The 19,753-nt window shown below is 46.4% G+C and overlaps 2 protein-coding genes across 2 annotated transcripts; one reads left to right on the top strand and one right to left on the bottom strand.

Annotated features, from left to right (window-relative positions):
• Window positions 1-606: 606 nt before the first annotated feature.
• On the bottom strand, window positions 607-5,483 carry LOC142577997 (uncharacterized). The gene is made up of 2 exons (XM_075687424.1): window positions 5,332-5,483; window positions 607-2,622 (listed from the first exon to the last, which is right to left on the bottom strand). Exon 2 carries the CDS (start codon window positions 2,579-2,581, stop codon window positions 2,009-2,011), a length of 573 nt encoding a protein of 190 aa, XP_075543539.1. The 5' UTR covers window positions 2,582-2,622; window positions 5,332-5,483; the 3' UTR covers window positions 607-2,008.
• Window positions 5,484-5,752: 269 nt separating this feature from the next.
• On the top strand, window positions 5,753-11,935 carry LOC142577996 (uncharacterized). Its single transcript, XM_075687423.1, has 3 exons — window positions 5,753-5,872; window positions 7,309-7,714; window positions 11,688-11,935. The coding sequence occupies exons 2-3, from the start codon at window positions 7,317-7,319 to the stop codon at window positions 11,734-11,736; spliced, it is 447 nt and encodes a 148-aa protein (XP_075543538.1). The 5' UTR covers window positions 5,753-5,872; window positions 7,309-7,316; the 3' UTR covers window positions 11,737-11,935.
• The last annotated feature ends 7,818 nt before the right edge of the window (window positions 11,936-19,753 follow it).

Here is a 19,753-nt window from a genome sequence, read left to right as displayed (position 1 = left end):
AGGGTAGCCTACCGTATTCAGCCTGGTAGGCTGCTCAGGCCTTCCCTTTCTCTTATGACTTCTCTCTCTCTCTCTCTCTCTCCCTATCTTTCTTGTCTGTTGGCTTTATATGGTCTTTCTTCACATAATGTATTTAAGAAAAGCAAATCACTGCTGCAACAGCTCTCGATTTCGCCGTTCACTGATTCCTTTCGGTCGTTTCGGTGTTTCGTGTTTTAAGCTCGCTACTGAATTTCTCAAATATCTTAGGACTACACAGATGGCGTAATAACTAGGCATATAACACTACGCATGTTAAAATCATGTAACTTTGTCATAAAGTGTAGGAGAATGGTAATTAGGGCGAGTTGATATTCGCTCGTTATTTCTGCAGCGGAATGGGCGAAGGCTCAAGCAGACACAGAAACAATAGGCGTTATGGAAACAAGAGCATACTGTGAAATTGTGCGAGTTTATTTTTATAGTTAATACATTCTTAAAGTGGCTGCAACCACAAGTAGTCTTTAACCATATTGCCGTACTTAATTTAAAACAGCGACTACGTGTGCCACTAAAAAGAGGCAAAAGGAGGGCTGTGTAAGATGCATAGATTTTAGCATTCTGGCGGACAATGTTTTCTCAGAATTTTTTAGTCTTACAGCGCCTCGCAGGAACATACTGAGGTTATGCACAAATACTGCTAGACATAAACGCGGATATTAGGGCCTGGAAGGTTCAGATAAGTCATGATGAGCGTCATTCTTTTCTTCAGTCATGCAAGATTTGAGCCCTCCATTGGCAAATCTGTCCTTGCGTCTCAGGGATACTGTCTTCATATGCACGAACACAATCGCGTAGATAACAACCTGCATTGCAAGCTGTCTACTGACGTTATGAAGATATACTGTATCTACTGCCATACACATTGTAGAATAAGAAACGATTCAACTATTTCCGTTTCACAGCCGTGGATATTGTACATACATACACTGCAACGTCTCACTGCTCTTTTTCGGTCTCTCGCATCAACTTACTTTCGTTCTTTTTGCAGCGTCTAAGGTTGGCTTATGGTAGGAAAAGCCACGTGTACAAAACACGGACGCCAATACGTGGTTTGCACGCCTGTATTTTAATATTGTGAATTCGTACCAAGTTTCTGAGCCTTCTGTTAGTTGCTAAGCGTGCCTATTCCTAAACTTTTTCGTGTACTGTGCCAAAAAATAGATCTCCTAAGAATACCAGCAGCAAAAGACGAGCTGCGATTGGCGTTTAGAAAAACGGCACCTTATATCTAACCTGCCGCACCTTTATGATTTTCCGGCTCCTCCGAAATGCTGTAATGTTTCGGATAAAAACCCGCACAGTTTGTGCTGTTCACAACACACTAATGCTACCCGATGGTCCCTGTAAACAAGTTGAAAGCCGGCAACTTCCATTCTTATTCCTGCGCAATTTCTATACGAGAAAGATAGCGTTCGCGTGCCCTTGTTCACGCCTTCTTTCTGAATCATGAGCGACGAAACCAGTGTGAATACTTCGTGTGCCGATGCTGCTGAACGAGCTGCCCGAGCAGTGGCTCAGCGCCGCCACCGAGAGCACGTTGTCCTTCAGAATCAGGTACTTTGCCACGACATATCGCGAATTCAAAACACCTGAGCAGCTGCGCTCGAAATTCTCGTTAGGAAGTATCATAATTATCGGTGAACTTTTCTAGCCTTTAATATCGGACCTCTCTACTGTTTCCTCCTGTTTAATGCCATTTTTTGTGTTTGTAGATGTCAAACACTTAGATTGGTGTCACGAAAGTGAGCGAGCAGTTAAAATAACAGCTGCATACGGTGAACCAACCACTCGGCGTCCTTGAAACGCCCGGTGTCATCTAAAAACTGAAAGCGGTATCTGTTTCATACTTGGTGAAAATATGGACAAGACGTTAAGAATGATCTTCGTGTAAAGTTAATCTGTGCACATGCGTCAATTACGACGGTACACAAATGTAACACAAGCGTTCGACTGGTTTCACGTGAGTTCAGGACGCGTTCAGCTTCTTTATGTGGTACCAGATGAAGTAACCTTCGGTTGCAAAGCAGATTCCTTTGCCAAACCACAGGAAAGCGATGACATAAGGGGCGCACGGAGCAGTCCAGATGCTCCGCTCGTACGCGAATATCGCCAGCGGCAGGAAATGCGTTCCCGTCACCAGCACGGCGCCCCATGGATTCTTGAACCCGTTGGCGAAGATGGTGCGAATCCAGTGCGGGTGGTGCCGGGCGTCTTTCTTCCAGTCTGTTCCCGCTTCACGGTAGTTGCACAGCAAGCCCAGCCACTCGATCGAAGAGATGAAACCACCAAACCGGGGCCACACGAGGCTCCAGAGCATGGCCCGAGCTCCTAGGTCGATGCTGACGTCGAGCAGAGTGCCGAACGCCGAAGCCTGGCCCAGGAGGCGAGCCGCCCAGCCGTCGACGCCGTCTAGCATCACAGACACGAAGAATAGCAGTGCGAACAAGCGCTCGTCGGTGACCAGGAGCCAGGCGTACGCCACGATGGCCATGCGCAGATACCCGATCAGGTTGGGAACGTACAGGAATACGCTCGCCATCTTGAAGTCTTGCTTTGAAATCGGTTCTATAGGAATGGGAGCTGGGAGAAAGAGGAAGAGTGATTAAGTGGCCGTATCGCCCGTAATGTACCTGTAAACTAGCGTTCCATATTGTGTCCGCGGGCAAACGCGTTAAACATAAAAAAAAAGAAAGAGCAAGGAAGGTAAATACCGATTAGAAATGTAGGTTTATTTCTGAAATCTATAAGCTTGCACTCTGCGCACATGTGTAAGGGTATGACGGCGCGTTGACGCACTTCAAAAAAAAAGTGTATTAGCCGAAGTTTTCTCAATATAAAATGTTCTCAAGAGCTTTAAACAGAATACCATGTGAGACTTCTGAAGCTATAGCCTTTTCTTCTGCCGGATTTTTTGTTTCAGTTACGCTTCCTTTACTGAAAAACAGTGGTTTTTTTTAAACGCTTTATTGTCATGGCATTTTATCATAATATTTTTTTTTATATACAACCTAAGCCAACATATATTTAGGGGTGCAAAGACACAGATTTGCTACTGTGGATCCAGGTTGGGCCTGGTCATGCGGGCTCGGGCTGGGTCTGGGCTTGGATGCTTAGTCTCTGGCTTTAAATGGTGGGCTCGGGTTGGGTCCCGGCCGAAATATTACGTCCGAGCAGTATTTTAGCTAAAATTGAAGCGCCATCGGGGAAGCATGTAGTCTAGAGAGCATACCAAGCATACCCTGCCTTCCGATAGCTACAAATGTTATCCCCCATTCGTGGTTGGCACCATCTGCTTGTTCTGAGGCATTTTGATGGTAATGCTATGCATGTGTGTGCGACAAAAATGAGCTTCAGTGTAGAGCGCCCGGAACTTCTTTGTTTTTTCAGTGCACTGCGTCGCGCCTGCGCGTAGTCTTGCTGGGCTGTGACAACAATGCAGAAGAATTACCGTTCCTGACATGTCGCGGAGAGCTTTACGAAAACGAATCTTTGTGTCGTCAATAAAATGACTATTTTCTGGTAAAGCCATGCAGAATGTAATGTGTCATTTTATGTGTCATCCACCACTGCGCAAACTAGAACGTCTTTAGCAACGCTGGACAAACAGGGAGACGAAGAAAAACCCAACGAACTTTTTTGACCTTGCAGATCCACACCGCAATTTCCATCAAAGCTGTTTTTTTACAATAGTTGCACTAGAAAAAAGCCGGTATCGACCTAAAGCACCCATCGAGTTTAATTCAAGATTTATAATGCATAGTCCGCAGTGCACTCTCGTCAAATTTCATTATGTTCCAAAATATTAGCCTTAATCGCAGGCCTGCTTTTAAAAAGTAAATTCCGTCAATAAATATGACGTCACATTTTTTTTCCCGGATATGGAGTACATTCTGCTTTGTTCTCTTATTTTATTTTCTCTCCCCAGAAATGCCCCGTCCTCTTATGGGGGGCGCTAAGCCAGATAAAGCACTGATTCACCGCCATTTTCGGAACACATGGTCTTCTATGAAAGCTACACGCTGACATAATATCTGCTCTGGAAGGAGTCGATCACCTCCTGGCAGCATGGTAACGCATTTCAATTCCACTACACATTCTCTAATATTAAACCTATTTGAAACATTATTGCAGTAAAACGTTTTCTAGATGGCTCCCTACAACGTCCAGTGTAAAACCGAAAATTATTGATGGGTAAGGGGCCCCACATAGCCCATAAGGTAAACCCCTATTACCTCGAAAAGTAAACGTTATGGTACGTTGAGGTCTTTCTGAGCGTTGGGCAAAAGTGCTACACTGTGCGTAAAATACACTTCTGATGCTGTGGAACGATTCTATAGGTAAATTTCTACAAAGTCTGTAAATGACCTCCACGCTTAAAAGTTTTATCGCCAATTAACCACAACATGCCTTCTTTACCATGCAAGTACATAAAATGTACATCGGTTAGTTCTCAGACGAGACCGAAGAAAACGACAACGTGCCTCCTATAGGGAATAGATGCGGGGAGAAAATCAATATTCAGTATTTATTTTCAAAAGCCTCATCATTAGCCTACAGACCTCTAACTTTCAGTTCATGTTATTGATAACGTGGCTGTTATAGTCTTTCAAAATAAAAAAAATCGATGTTATTTCTGTTTCTTTTTTTCAGTGCAGCTGGTAAAAATTGTAAGTGTTTTATATATAATGCTTTGAAACAGGCCAGAAAATGACGGTTTAGAGATTTTCATTCAGACTCCGTTTATACCGCAGACTTCAAAAATTACGTGCCTGTCAACATTAGCATGCCATTCAATTCGTTTACGTATGAACTTAGTGGGTTGATAATCTAGTTCTCTCAGAGCACCGCGAAGGCACGCATGTAACGTATTCGAGTGGTCCCAGTCACGCTCGCTTTTAGCTCGGCTCTAAATTAAAAGCAGTGCAAACTAAGAACAGATAATGAAGGCAGCGCGACACTATAGATTGAATGGGTGATTACTACGAAAAGGCTGCGTATTGAAGAAAGCCTGTGTCAAAAAACGCGAAAGAACCATCAATGTTTCTATGCACGTGAACTACTTCCTCAGAAGTGCTGACTTAAGAAATCGCGCGTATCCGAAACTCAGAACGGTGTTAGTTGCCGGATTTAGCAGTGCATTTTTTTTTTGCATCTACCCAAAGTTTATCATTTAATAGGTGAATCAAAGTGCGCAACGTTACCTTCGAAGCAGTCATGACAAACTTTACGAACTTTATTAGGCCGCAAGTTTTTAAGTGATCAAGTAAGCCGGATACAGAGAACATTTACCTTGAGCTTGTAGCGCGAAGAAAACGTTGAGGTTCCTTCAAAATTGTAACTGGTGAGACAAAAGAGAACCAAATCCAGAGCCCCAAAGCCAGCAATCCTCTTGGCGGTTCATTTGTTAGGTGGGGGTGACCTTGTTTGGATGTGCCGGCTGTGAAGAAGAGGCGGGCGAGACATCAGGGTGCAGTGGCGGCGGACCTCCTACGGGGGAAAATAAGGCGACGATAATAATGGAAGTACCACGCGGCGATACTCAAACACTCGCGAGGGTCGCTTCGGGAAAGCGCCGTGGACAAGATAGATGAGACGCAGAGCATGTATGCGCAAAGGATGATTGAAAGCGAGGCTGTAGGAACGCAGCCGCCTGGCAAATCAATAGAAACGAATGGCTCATTTCCATGCGGAGAAAATGGGGCACAAGAATTTCGTTTTGTCTTCCTATCAGCCATTCTCCCAACGCTTCAACTTTCGCTTAACTCGTACTGTTCCAGAATTTGCAACGCGGCTCCAACATTACAGGATTCGCATGAACAAAGAGCCGAGAGTAAGTATAACTGGCCGCTCGATACAAGTTCTTCTGTTCGTGTTACCAGAAATGCACTAAACCTCTGCCGTTAGAAGTACTTTTAAACCAAAAGTTAACTAAATTCTTCACACACTAGCGCCTTTTTTCTCATCATATTAGTCAGAAGGCTTCAGATAAAAGTGAACAGTGATATTAATTCCCTGTCGTGTGTTTTGACTGATAATGTAGCCGCAGTACAATTCTAGAATTAAAGGCGCACATTTTGAGCCAGCAGTAGTAAGATAGCCAGAGCTCAATCCCGTGAGCGGTTTCTTCAGTTCTTGAACGCTGTTGTGCTTAAACTACGGCCAAGTTAAGTTTCATTTTGCCTGAGCGCAGGTACAACATTGCAAATGTTCCTGCAAGTCACTGGATGCATGCATTTCGCACTGAACCTCTGACGACCTAGTGTACACTTTACGATAGCCTTAAGTTTTGTCCATATTTGCGACAAACTGCGCCTGCATGCCAAGCTCGGTAGCTGACTTCAGTAGGTACATAATCGTTTCACTGAAGAAGCACCATTTCGCCCCATCACAGATGCCATAAGGGTTACCACTGTAGAATGAAAAACTTCCTCTCGGCTTGAGAAGTTAGTTGCCCGTAACAAATGTTTGAAATAATCACAAGCGGGTGAAAGCGGAAAGGAAAAGCCGTAGTAAAAGTCACCTGTAAATATACCAGCCACAGAAGCACTGAACGTCGGGAGAAAAAATAAACTGTGGGGGTTAAAGCGACGCCTCCTACATAGTGCGAGGACGGGGCTGTTCCATCCATAACCTCATGCTACTAGCCGGACTGCCATAGAATCTGATAGGTATGCTGCCGAGTAAGCCGTGGTGATTTTGACGTCACCGCTCTCGTCACGCCCGCCCTTGCAATGGAAATTTCGGGCCATTAGCATCACGTCATGGATCGAAGTGAACAGTCTTTGTGCTATCTAGGTGGGATGGTAAAAGCCGCAATTGCACTGTGTAGGATACGACAGGTACCATAGCTCAGTGTTCTGGGGGTTCCTTCATGCGCAGGCAAAACCCACTGCACGAGCATTTTTGCGTTTCGACGAATCGAAATGCGGCCAGGAATCGAACCCATGTCCTTCTGCTCAGTAGCGCTAAGCCATATCCACCGTCTTGCGTTAATTATCAAGTGTGATATTGCGTAGTTCTGCATTCAGGGATGGCAGTTGTTTAACGAACACTGTTTGTAGGAGGCAATGTTATTTGTTCGCAGAAGTCTGCCTGCTGCAAATGCCGATTTAGATGTCCCGTCTGCTAACCGCTATGACTGCACCCGCTTTCGCGTCTCGCGTGATCACTACGTTGGTGTTCCGGCAAGTTACATTTGACGCAATTTGCAATTACGCGAGACCTTGAGTGCTCACAGTGAGGTCGCTCAACTTGAATGCATTCCAGGTAAAACCATGCGCTTCACGTTGACAATGCTGGCAATATTTGCGGGCTTCAGTGAGATCTGCACAAGGCGTTCCTACCTCGCGCGGGCTCTGCGTCCTGTTCCACGTGCACCACTGAATCCTCTGCAGCGGGCCCGACTGAGCCTGAGGCGAGCGTACAGCGGTTACGGCACGGGCCCCAACTATGTTCCTGGCACCACTTACGGCGTGGGTGTACACGGAGCCTACCCCACGGGTGGTGGCGGCGGCTATGGCTACGTCGACGGCTTGGGCTACAACCGCTTCAGCTATCCCGGTGGACCTAACCCGAATGTGTTGCAGTTCGCGAACGTGGCACCCTACGGTCCTGCTAACAAGTTCGACTTCACTCAGAGGTCCATAGCAGGTTTCATCAACACGGACGACCCGTGAGTTCGTACAGCGTTACAGGATTACAGAGTCCGGTTTTTTACGATTGGCGTTCTTTCTCGCCACACCAGCTGTTAGGGTGAAGAATAGATATAAACCATGTATGGCAATGCTATTACTAGATTGAGGTATTGGAGCGCTAGGTACATTGAAAGTACCTGAAATGTTGCCTTAACATGCCGTCGTGGCTTAGCGTATATATGGTGTGAGGCTAAGTGCGAGGTCGCTGGATCGAATCCCTGCCACGGCGGCCGTGTTTCGATGGAGGCGAAGTGCAAGTACGCCCGTGCATCGATCGAACGTTAAAGATCCCTTTGGTCAAAATTATTCCGGAGTCCCCCGCTACGGCGTGCCTCATAATCAAATTGTAGTTTTGGCACGTAAAACCCCAGAATTCAAGTCTATTCAAATGATGCCTTACAAGAATATCAATCATTTCGTTGAAGTGCCATCCGCTTCGCTGAACACAAATAAATACGAAATGAGGTTATTGGTGTACTTGAATCGCTAATAAACAAATGGAAACTCTCCGTTCCATCAGAGCGGTACTTCTAACAAAAATATTTTGAAACAGTTAAGAAACTTGGTAACTCTTCTGCAAATAAATTACTAAGCAGATAAATCCAATAAAAATAAAAGCAACAGAAAGTACATCTTTCGTGCCCGAGAACAGGATACTGAAATACTATACTATTAAACAATTTTTTGTTATTTTTGTCCTGAAACTGAACTTTTGTTTAGTTGAAAGGATTTTGAATTTTTGCCAATCTTTTCCTTCTCAGGGAGGTAATTGTTAGTGAGTGGAATTGGGTTGAAATATTTTTCAAAATGCCGCAGGCTGTAATATGTAAACGCCTGAGGAGCATTTTTCGGCGGTGACATTCAGACGAAGAAGGACAGCTTTTAGGTCGTGGACAACCTGGGTAGATGCCTCGCATCTTATAGCCTTCAGTTCTAAAAACATCACGCTGGTTACAGAGCTTTTTGCTAAATGGCATACAGACACTCTTTTTTTCTTCGTAATTCATAAACCAAATATACACACATTCGGACGGTCAAGGATACTATAGAGCAGCCTGAAAAAAAAAAAGTTTGCTGCGCACGCAGTTTAGGTTTCCAAGTGCAGGTATTCCGTCAGAGGAAGAAAACGCTTGAAGTTTGACCATCTCCATCAAGTATCGATATTGCATTACATGCACAAAGTTTCCTTAAACTGTCTAATTGCTGTCAGAAAGAATGCGACGTTTCGCCCGAAAGGGCAAGCATCGATTGCGATGGCAAATTAGTGGACAGATATACAAAGTAAGGATAGTAGTTTTATGGGCCGTGTAAACTTTAGGCATACTAACCAAATTAACGAACACGGTGTCACGCCCTCGCTAGCAAACGTGAACACATCTCACTCGATGACCGCGGAAACTCGCTGTCAGAAGGGTAGAGTGAGGAAGTGCGGCAGCAGCGGCGAGCTAATTGACCATCGTGCTGCGTCTCGCATGAACGTGAACTAAGCAGCGAAAACGTAGCGCAGGGCAAACTCTGTCTTTGTTGCAGATGGGTTTGAAGATACCACAGCCCGTACGGGCGCGCGCGCCCGCCCGGGCTGCCCAGAGTAGATCGCGCCGCCTTTCTCTGCCCTGGCCGTTGGAGCCTTGCGTGCGACGGAAAACGGCATGCTTCCTCCCCGCTTTTCTTCCTTTTGTGCGCGAGATTGAGCCGCGATCATCAGATCACCCTCGCACTCTTTCACCGGCACTTAACAGCATGCGGCCCTTGGTATCGCCCTTGGACTCTATACGAAACCTCACGGCGACGTCGACGGCAGAAGTGCGCCTGGAGTATCCATATAATTTCTATCGCAATAAAACACCAGGGCCGGTATTTTTTAGCGATGCCTTTTCCGATTCTATGCTTTTTCAGGCTTTTCGCGCTTGGCCAGTGGTCAGAGCGACGGTCTGCCCACATTATCAACGGGACCAGGCGGCCGTGTGTGGTGGATGATAAGAATAGCTTAGAATAAGGCATAATGCATCGCTACAAAATAGCGGCCCAGCATATGTCCTCGTAGCACACTGGCAAAGGCTCGTAAAATGATGCGCGCAAATTAAAAAATGCATTTGCATTTCTGGAGTCCGTAGAGATTGGGATATTTCTTCCTAGACTGCCCAACGAGCACTGAGAGTATACCGCCAATGCGGGGCAAGAAGCTGAGTATAGCTCCGTGAGCTCATTCAATGACTGAACACTAATCAGGGAACGTGTAAGCGCTCGAATGACAAAAAATGCAGGGCATATCTGTTTGACAAGTATATGAACACACTTGTCGTATTGGTGTTTAATTAAACCTTGCGTTATAGCATTCCTAAGAGATAGTGACAAAGTGTCGGATTATTGATAAGAGTGAGCTTTTACTTTTTATTATGATTATAATTTTCTGATATTGCCACGTTGTAGTGACGGCAAACAACCATAGTGGCGCCACAACAGTCACGAAACTAACTATTCATTGGGCGAACCTGTGCCCAGCAAAACAGGTAGCACAACGGTTGCGGCAAGCCCACTCGTCGGCCGCTGAAATCTGATCTGCATGTCAAGCACGTCGGCTTTTATAAATGACTCGTCGAAGGTCGCCGCGTAATTGCTGAAGCTCGCTTACTTTCTAGAAAGTACAACACTAATTGCGTCGCGCATACGATCTGATTACACAGGATCCAGCGAGAGTGCAGACAATAGGCGTAATCAGCGATAACATTCTAGTATGTTTCAGATCACGGAGGCGCGTCTTGACCTGAGCAATACAATTTCGCTCTTAGCAGGAGAAATGTGGTTCCGGAAGTAAGAATAGAAAAGTAGACGTATTGCCTTTGTTTTCTAGATCATTCAAGTAAGACGTGTTAGTGTCTGTATGTCGCTTTATGGTTATGTCTTTCTTTTTTTTTGTGCGATATTACAAAACTGTGACAAACCTCAAGTTTTCCTTTCCTTTTTGTGGTATTATCGGCGAATTATCGGCGAGATGTTTGTGAAGATCATAAGTCTTTTTACGAGTCTTTATGTTACAGCGTAGAATTTGACACATCTTAATATGTACTTTCTTTAATTGGGAGCCCGCGTTTGTAGCAAATAAACAACGTAATGGTTTAACTTCAGCGATCGTGACTCTTCGTTTGTTTAGCAATTTACCGTTGTGGAGAAGCCGGCGACATACTATATTTACTGTGAATGTTTTCAATTTCTAATAAGTAAATAAATATATCCAAACTTGATATGCATACGCCAATCTGTGAAGGCGACTTTGACTTGTTGGAGTTGAAGGCAACAATGAAAGCCACGTTTTGTAAATATTTTGCTATCAATTTCATAAATTAAAGGATAACAGTTTGCTATTACATTCGAAATACACGTGTAGTACTCACTAATTTGATTGTCCAAAGTGCTTGCACTGCTATATACCGCTGTCTTTGCCACGCCTACTTCCGGATCGTTCATTAAAACTTACGCAACATACCGGCCTGGCAGCTGGTCTTGCACAAATGAGACCGAAATACCGGATTAAAATAACTTTTGCAGTAGCAGAGAAAACCTGCTACATGGAACGCCTTGGCTAGTTTTCTTGGATAATTAAAAAAGATGAAACGTGTGTTCCCTGACGCCGCACAGAGTGGCACCAAAGCGGACTTCATGTTTGGTATGTTTGTGACGCGGCAGGCTTCATCACTCACCATCATTATTTCCGAAACTGCAACATGCCGATTAAACAATAACGAAAGTTCATTAGCGAATGTTAACTGAATAATAAATATGTGATTGTCGCGGATTGTATGGTCTCCATCACTGCAAATGGGTAGCAAAAAAAGGGCATTAGTATCTCCAGTGTTTGGTTTTCAAGAAAAGGAGTTGTTTTTTTTTTTCGGAACGTGCCGTTGTGGATGCGCCAGTTCATTGGAATAATACTATCTGATAACTGTTTTACAGGGCAAGGCCATTTGGCGTCAACTTCAACACGCTAAGAGTGAGCGGCTAAAACCTGTCAGCGAACAGAGCCGAGCGTCCCTTCCCATTCACCGTCATCAAGCCCGTCCTTGGCCTGGTTCAATAAGGGGAGATGTCCGAACAGCCGGTGCACGAATAAATAGAAAAGAAGAAAAATCATGCCACTCCACGCGAGCGCGGCAGATGGATGTGCTTGATTAGAAAGCAAATGATGAATAAAACGCTGCTGGAGTGGGTATGTCGTTGAAAAATTCGCGCCGACCTATTTCTACTCTGTCGAGGAGAAAACTGGTGAGGTTTAGGCTTTTCATATTGGGTTCTGCAATATCAGTTGCTTTAGAATCCTTCTTTCTGGTATTATTAGCCGCAGCACTTGAAAATCGCCTGTGGGTAGAGAAATCTCGAGCGCAAGAACAATTTTAAGCAGATTTCGAAGGAAGATTAGGACAAAATCGATGACCGTGTTCACTGTATATATACTGTGAACACGGCCTTTGCGTTTTTTGAGCATAATAAGAAGAGATAAATAATTAGATAATTATCGCAATAAGGATGCCGCATTGATTTTCTTGCTGGACCCTTATTCTCTGCAGCTCGCTCACTAATCTTCCGCTCCAGGTCGCATGCTATTCTTGTTGAGAAAACGAGCTTCGTATTGAATTGTCCTGGGTAAAGCAAGGGTATGAAAGGGTGCAGACACTTGTCATAAGCATTTTATTGTAGTGTCATGCATAAAAACTAATGGGCGCGCATGCGGTCTCACGGACCGCCACTGATTCCAAAAGAAGAGAAATACCCTTGAATTCGGCGCACGCGAGAAGATGAACACTTTATTTAAAAACAATAGTGGCGCTGGTGGAGGCCCTCAGTCCAAGGCGTCGCTGGTACAATCCTTCAACGCAGCGTTGATGAACTCCACCAGCTACTCTTGTGCCGGTAAGCAGATGGTTTGTGTCACCTACGCAGCCGATGGGGTAAAGGGGTGAAGGGACAAAGAAGGAGAGGGGGTGACTCCTCTCCTTGTGTTGGGAGTTGGGGTCACCTCCACAAAAAGGGCAAACAGGTTGAGGTTTATCTGCAAAAGCACGGACAAGGTATACGTGGGTTGGTGAGAGCAAAGAATTGGTCTGTGCCTGCCGCAGTAGAACGCCATGAGCACGTGGGAGTGCTGAGTGGTGAAGGGGAAAGACGTGTCTAAAGCAACGATAGGGTTCTAGGCTGTACGGTGTGTAGCGCGAATGTGGGGAGTTCCTTTGGGGATGTCGGGAGCCTGGCGTAAAGCTGCACAGGTGAGCTGGTTAGCCCGCTCATTCCCCGACAGTTCTTTCTGCATCACCAGAAATCCATACAACCTACAACGGTGTGCGTAAAGAATGTGTTGTATGAGATGCATGTGGGGCGCGAAGCGTTTCTTGCAGAAGTTTGCGACAAGCGTCCATCAAACCAGTAAATGTAATCCGAGCTTGTAAAGAATTCAGAGGTAGATGACGGAAAACAGTAGCCTATAGGCATGCAGCTCTGCTATCGTAGGAACAGCAGCGGGGAACAGTTCGCTGTGAACTAGCTGGCGACTGTAAAAGTAAGACGACATCAAAACCGTGGGGAGATGTGCAGGCGTCGGTGAACACACAGGGATGCGAGGGATGTGTGGGGAAATATCGCTGGTAATATAAAACTCAGGCTGCACGGCAACAACGTCCCATTGGGGGTGCATGTGTCGGGTTAGAGGGACAACATTTAGAAAACATTTTGCAGTAGCAGGGAGTACTGGAAAAGACGCATTAAAGCTATAGTGGTGGAATAGCCTAAGCGCTGAAGTCTATACTGTGTCCTTGTTGTGTGAGCCCTAAGCGAAGCTCTTGATTTCCTTTATGAATAGAGGGAATCTTGTCAATTAATGAAGGGAAAATGAGACATCCACCGAACTGAGAAGCTTTTCTTTCGTGGAACCCGTATGCGTTTTCTTCGTAGCGCTTAGCTACGGTTGAGTGGATGTCTCTTTTTCTCTTCATTAACTACTTCTCTCCACCTTGCGGGTTTCCGCAGAATTATTACTCAAACACTTGCCTTTGCTTCTGAGTTGCTGATAAATTCGACTTCGCCTGCCATCTGCTAGCGGCCTGGTTAGCTCAGATGGTAGAGCGGCTGCCCCGGAAAGGCGGTGGTCCCGGGTTCGAGTTCCGGACCAGGACGAATGTTTCTTCATCTGCGAAGGTTTTCTTTCGAGGAACCCGCATGGGTTTCCTTCGTAGCGCTTAGCTACGTTTGGGTGGCTGTCTCATTTTCTCTTCATTAATTACTTCTCTCCACCTTGCGGGTTTCCGCAGAATTATTACTCAAACAATGATACACTCTGTTTTTTTCTGGTGAGCAGGTTAGGCCAATTGTGCTTTTGGTAAAGTGTCCTGAATTTGACCAGTCGAGCCAGAAGCCATCCATGATAGTAATATTTCCGGTATATATACTGTAATGAATATCCGACAGGGGAGAAAGTGCCCGATCGATGACACTTATTGCCAAATTGAAAACAAGAGGAGAAAGAACAGGGCCCTGAGGAATACCTCGCTGCGGATGCGGAAATGTGCCTGACGGAGTGGCTTCAGTAATCCGAATTGAGCAGGTGCGTGCCCGAAGAAAAGCATGGACATAATTGTAAACACAGGCACTGCACATTGTGCGAGCCAATTCTCGGAGCATAGCTTCATGAGCCACGTTGTCCAATGCTTTCTTCAGATCTATAGCGACAATAACCCGAAGTTGTACAGTGCTAGGGTGTATAAGCACGTCATTATAGATATGAAAGAGAGTGTCCTGAGTAGAGATATGTGCGCGGTAACCTATGAGAGTATTTAGTAAGTACCCAATGTTGTCCATGAATATTGTTAGTATGTAAATATGATGCGCTTCATGAGTTTTCCAGCGCAAGAAGAGAGATGGGTCGCAAGGATGTAAGCGAAAGTGTTTAGCCAGGTTTACGAATGAATATGATTTCAGTATGTTTCCATTCCTGGGGGATGTATCCCTCAGGCCACGCATCATTGATCTGCTCGAGGAGAAAGAGGTAGTCGGCCTCAGTTAGGTTGCGGCGCTGCCTATTGGTAATGCCATCCGAGCCCTGGCTAGTGTTAGCACGGAGTTCGGCGACAGCTGGACAAAGCTCTGAAAGGGTGATTGGGGCCGACAGATGTGAATCTGCGTATTCCGGGGTGTCGGGTGGTGCGAGATAAAGGGAAGGGAGATATGTGTAGAGGGCGTCTAATGTCGGGTAGTTGTTAATCAGTTTTGGTAGAGGATGAACGCTAGCTGTTCGAGTGGATTTCCTGCGAGACGCGGCACGTCAACCAACTGCTAATCACAGAATCGCACAATTTATTCGAGAGGGAGGAGAGGAAGAGAAGGAAGAAAGCCAAAGATGTTGAAGGCTGCCTAAATTTTAAATCAACTGTTGTTTAATTCACGCTGTCCTAAGCAAATATATTGTTGGTATAATCCTAATAAATCGACACGTGAAACCGCCTGCTTCTTGGTCGATCCCCCGTAGTGTATATGAGTCGGTATTTGGACACAAGAACAAATACTATCTTTGTAATTGATGGTCGATCCCTCTCGGTGGATGAGCCATACCGATAGGCACTAAACCAAACCAAATCTGCTGGCTGGGGCTCGAGCTTCAAGACTATACGACCTCCGTCCTGCCTTCCAGCTTGCGGTCTTCGCAGGTCAAGGAATACGGAGCTAATGCCAAGAAAAACTTGAACCTCGCCTGCTGCGACACCTTGTCAGAGCTGTGGATTGTTCTCAAGGGTAAAGGGACTTATCCTGAAGCGGCTGATGGCCTGGAGCCGCACTGATGCATAACAAGTAATTCTGAATGGTCACCAACTCTTTTCTTTTTTTACCTGTCGGAGAACATTAAAAGTTGCATCAATGTTTTTGTTGCTCGGGTATCTTGCTTATTTGTTGCTTTTGTGTGATGCTTTTTTTTAATTATGCACCCGTGTTTTGTTAACAATCAGCTTCGTTATTATTTTGAATCTAAGCTTTCTTTTCCTCTTGCTTCGAATTTTCCACTGATGCTGCTGTCTTGCACGCCGCGTCGGGGGACGGTTGAGAACGTGTGTAATGTACATGGCAGCACCGCGGGAGACCTGTCTAACGAACTTCTGGGCGTCGCAGCAATACCCCTGGAAATTCCTGGCGGTCGCTGCAATGGCCGCTGGAATTCGCTGGCCATCGACATAATTCCCTCTGGATTGCTGTTAATTACGCATGAACCCTCCGCAAAAGCATTTCAGAAGCTGCAGAGCTTATTTTTGTACTCACGCGCAACAGCCCAGATGAGAGATAGAATCGTCGACAGAAGAGGCAGAGAATGCGTGAAGCCAACGCCATGACGAAACGGGTGAAGAACTACCTTTCGCTCGTGGCAGCTTGCATACATGGGATGATCGCTAGAGAAAGTAAAAGCACCGTCACAAAGCATGCTAGACATAGAGACAGCGGCGGGCAAACTGTAATAATAATAATAATAATAATAATAATAATAATAATAATAATAATAATAATAATAATAATAATAATAATAATAATAATAATAATAATAATAATAATAATAATAATAATGATCTTTATTACAAATAAGCAATTTGCACAGATATCTTTGATAGGTCTGCCGAAGCCTTCCGGGGGCATGTATGGCCGAAACTGGGCAGTCAGGGCAATGGCTTCTTTAACTTTATTACAGCCAAACTAAACGCACTTCAACTATAAAGAAAAGAAAGAAGAAAGAAAACGTATCAAAGGTTCATCATGTAAACAGCACTTAATGTTCAGATGAAAACACGTAGTATACAACAATCATCAAATTGGAGTAAAAATGGATGAAGATATTGCTACGGAACAGCATTTGCGATGACGAAGAGGCGAGCAGTGTGAACAGGACGACGGCGATTAGCGGCTAGCACGGGCCTCTTGGCGAAGTGCGGCGTATTTCCTTGTAAATATACCTGTATAAAGCTTTTCGCCTGCGTCTTTCTACGTAACATATCTGGTGGAGGTGGACGTTCCCTGTACCTCGTCACGGAGCTTCGCCGTGGACGGTACGTCGAGCCTTCCTTCATGGCTCCCGGCGACGACAACTCGACTAAGCGGGCTCCGACACCTGTTTCCACTTCTACGACCTACATCGCTCTCCCCGCTCCCCATGATCCTAGCGTATTCTCGAGCAAAGATGCGGAAGACGTCGAGGACTGGATCAGCCTCTACGAACACGTCAGCCACAGTAACCTGTGCGGCCCTACTATCATGCTCGCCAACGTAGTCTTTTACCTCGGTGGTGCGTCTCGAGTTTGGTTTCGGACACACCAAGATCCGCTCACTTGTTGGGATTCGCTTAAGCAAAAGCTTCAAGACTTCTTCGGCAACCCCTCGGTCGCCAAGTTGCCGTGCAGAAGGCGTTATCCGGCCGTGTGCAGACGTCAACGGATCCCTACGTCACGTACATTCAGGACGTCTTACCTCTGTGCCGCAAAGTTGACGCACACATAACTGAGTCAGACAAGGTTTCCCAGATCCTCAAAGGCATTGCCGATGACGCCTACCATCAGCTCGGCCCATCGCCCCGATAGCCACCCGGCTTCTTCGATTCCGCCCCGTCCCGCACCTTATTACCCACCGCGTTTCCTCAACCCATCTGAACGGCGCACTGCTGACGACAAGCCCATTTGTTTTCACTGCCGTCTAATCGGGCACATCTCTCGGCACTGTCGCAGTCACTGGAGTTCCCCGACCCGGTCCACTTATACTGCATACTCTCGCCCCCAAGTGTCCCTTCTCGTCCCTATGCCGCACGCTCCGATAATGTCGCCACTGATGCTCCTTGGCCGAACCGCCCTTATTCTCGTTCGTATTCGCCCCAACGACGACAATCTCGCTTTCCCCAGCCCCGTCGCTCCTATTTGCCGACTCCCTTCGGACGCTGCTCCCCCCAGAAAACTAGTCGATGCAGCGCCTCGAGGTGACGCTGCATTGCTCCCTACGCCGCCAAATCCTCTACTGACGTTGCCCACTCATCTGAACCTTCTTGACGTGCAAGTCGACGGTGTTTCTGTGTCTGCTCTTATAGGCACTGGGGCGCATTTGTCGGTGATGAGGGCTGACCTTCGTAACCGGCTGAAGAAAATAATCACTCCCGTCATTACGCCTATTGTCCGTGTATCCGAAGGCGGAACAGCCCCCATAATTGGTATGTGTGCTGCCCACGTCTCCTTCGCCGATCGCTCCACTATCGTGCTATTCACGGTCATCGCCAACTGTCCCCCGACATCATCCTCGGCTTAGACTTCCTCTCCGCACATTCTGCTCTCATCGATTGTTCCGCCAGTACTCTCCGCCTTGACCTGCCTGTTCTGGATCCCGCTGAACCCCAACCCACTGGCCTCAGTTCCGTCGACTTCGTTCGCTTGCCACCTTCGGCGTTGACTTACGTTGACTTAGTGTCATCCCCACAAGTGCCCGACGGTCACTACATCGCGGCTCCTATGCAAGACGTCCCCCCTACACACGGGATCACAGTACCTCATACAGTTTTATCTATTACGGTGAATTGCCTCTGCCTGCTAGTAGTCAAATTTGGCTTGACGACACAAGTGCTGCCACGCGGGTTGTCTCTGACCCACCTTTGCTCATTCGAGGATCACTCAGTAGCATTTATTGCAGTAGGCGACAATTCAGCCGATCCTCCTCTACCATCTCAGTCGGCAACTTGTACCATCGCCGAGTTACGGAAAATGATTGCGCCCGACATACCGTCCGAGCACGCTCGTGAGCTCTACCGCGTTCCGTTTTCCTACTACGACATTTTTTACTTTAACGATCGTCTTTTGGCCCAAACTACGGCTGTTAAACATTGCATTAATACCGGCGATGCCCCTTCTATTCATCGCCGCCCGTATCGACTGTCACCGGCTGAGCGTCAAGTTATTCACGCAGAAGTTCGCAAAATGCTTGCCAAGAACATCATTGAACCGTCATGTAGTCCCTGGGTGGACACCTGTTGTACTGGTAAAAAAGAAGGATGGCTCATGGCGCTTTTGCGTGAATTATCGGCACCTTAACATGGTTACCAAAAAGGACGTGTATCCCCTACCTCGGATTAATGACGCCCTTGACTGCCTCCACGGTGCTCGCTATTTCTCCTCTATTGACCTTCGCTCCGGCTACTGGCAGATTGCTGTGGACGATCTCGACCGCGAGAAGGCTGCTTTTGTAACACCCGATGGTCTTTATCAATTCAAAGTGATGCCGTTCGGTCTATATAACGCTCCTGTCACTTTTGAGCGCATGATGGACTCCCTGCTTCACGGTATCAGATAGTCCACGTGCCTGTTCTACTTGGATGACGTTATAGTATTCTCCACAACGTTCGCTACGCACCTCGAGCGCCTCTCAGCACTCCTGAACGTTTTTCGTTGAGCCGGTCTGCAACTCAACGTATCGAAGGGCCAATTAGGCCGTCGCCAGACTACCGTCCTTGGACATCTTGTTGACGCGAACGGAGTGCAACCGGACCCAGGCAAGCTCCATGCTGTTACGCACTTCCCTGTTCCGAAGTGTGTCAAGGATGTGCGCAGCTTCATCGGCCTCTTTTCGTACACTCTTAAGCAAAATTACACCCTATTGCCACACAACTATAATCGTCATCTGTTTTGTCCGCATTTGCTTTCTTTAACGTGGCGAGCCCAGTATTTCCCAGCAACAAAAGGCATGCGCGCTATCAGCCTGACACAGCATTCCCGACAGGAAACTAGCGGGCACGGCGTTTTCAAGAAAGGAAACGCAAGCAAGGCAGATGATTATTGTTGTGTAGCAGATATATATCAGAAAGGGTGTACTTCTGTTTAAGAATGTACTTCCGCCGTTTCGTGGAAAATTTCGCTGCTATAGCACGACCACTAACCGAGGTTTTGAAGAAAGACGCCCCTTCCCAGTGGGGCGATAACGAGGCCTCTGCATTCTCGCATCTAATCGACCTTCTCACAACGCCTCCC

The sequence above is a fragment of the Dermacentor variabilis genome, chromosome 4 (assembly GCF_050947875.1).
Source record: "Dermacentor variabilis isolate Ectoservices chromosome 4, ASM5094787v1, whole genome shotgun sequence".
NCBI classification, from domain to species: Eukaryota; Metazoa; Arthropoda; class Arachnida; order Ixodida; family Ixodidae; genus Dermacentor; species Dermacentor variabilis.
Note: the sequence above shows the minus strand (reverse complement) of the source record. Positions and strands in the feature narration are given on the sequence as shown.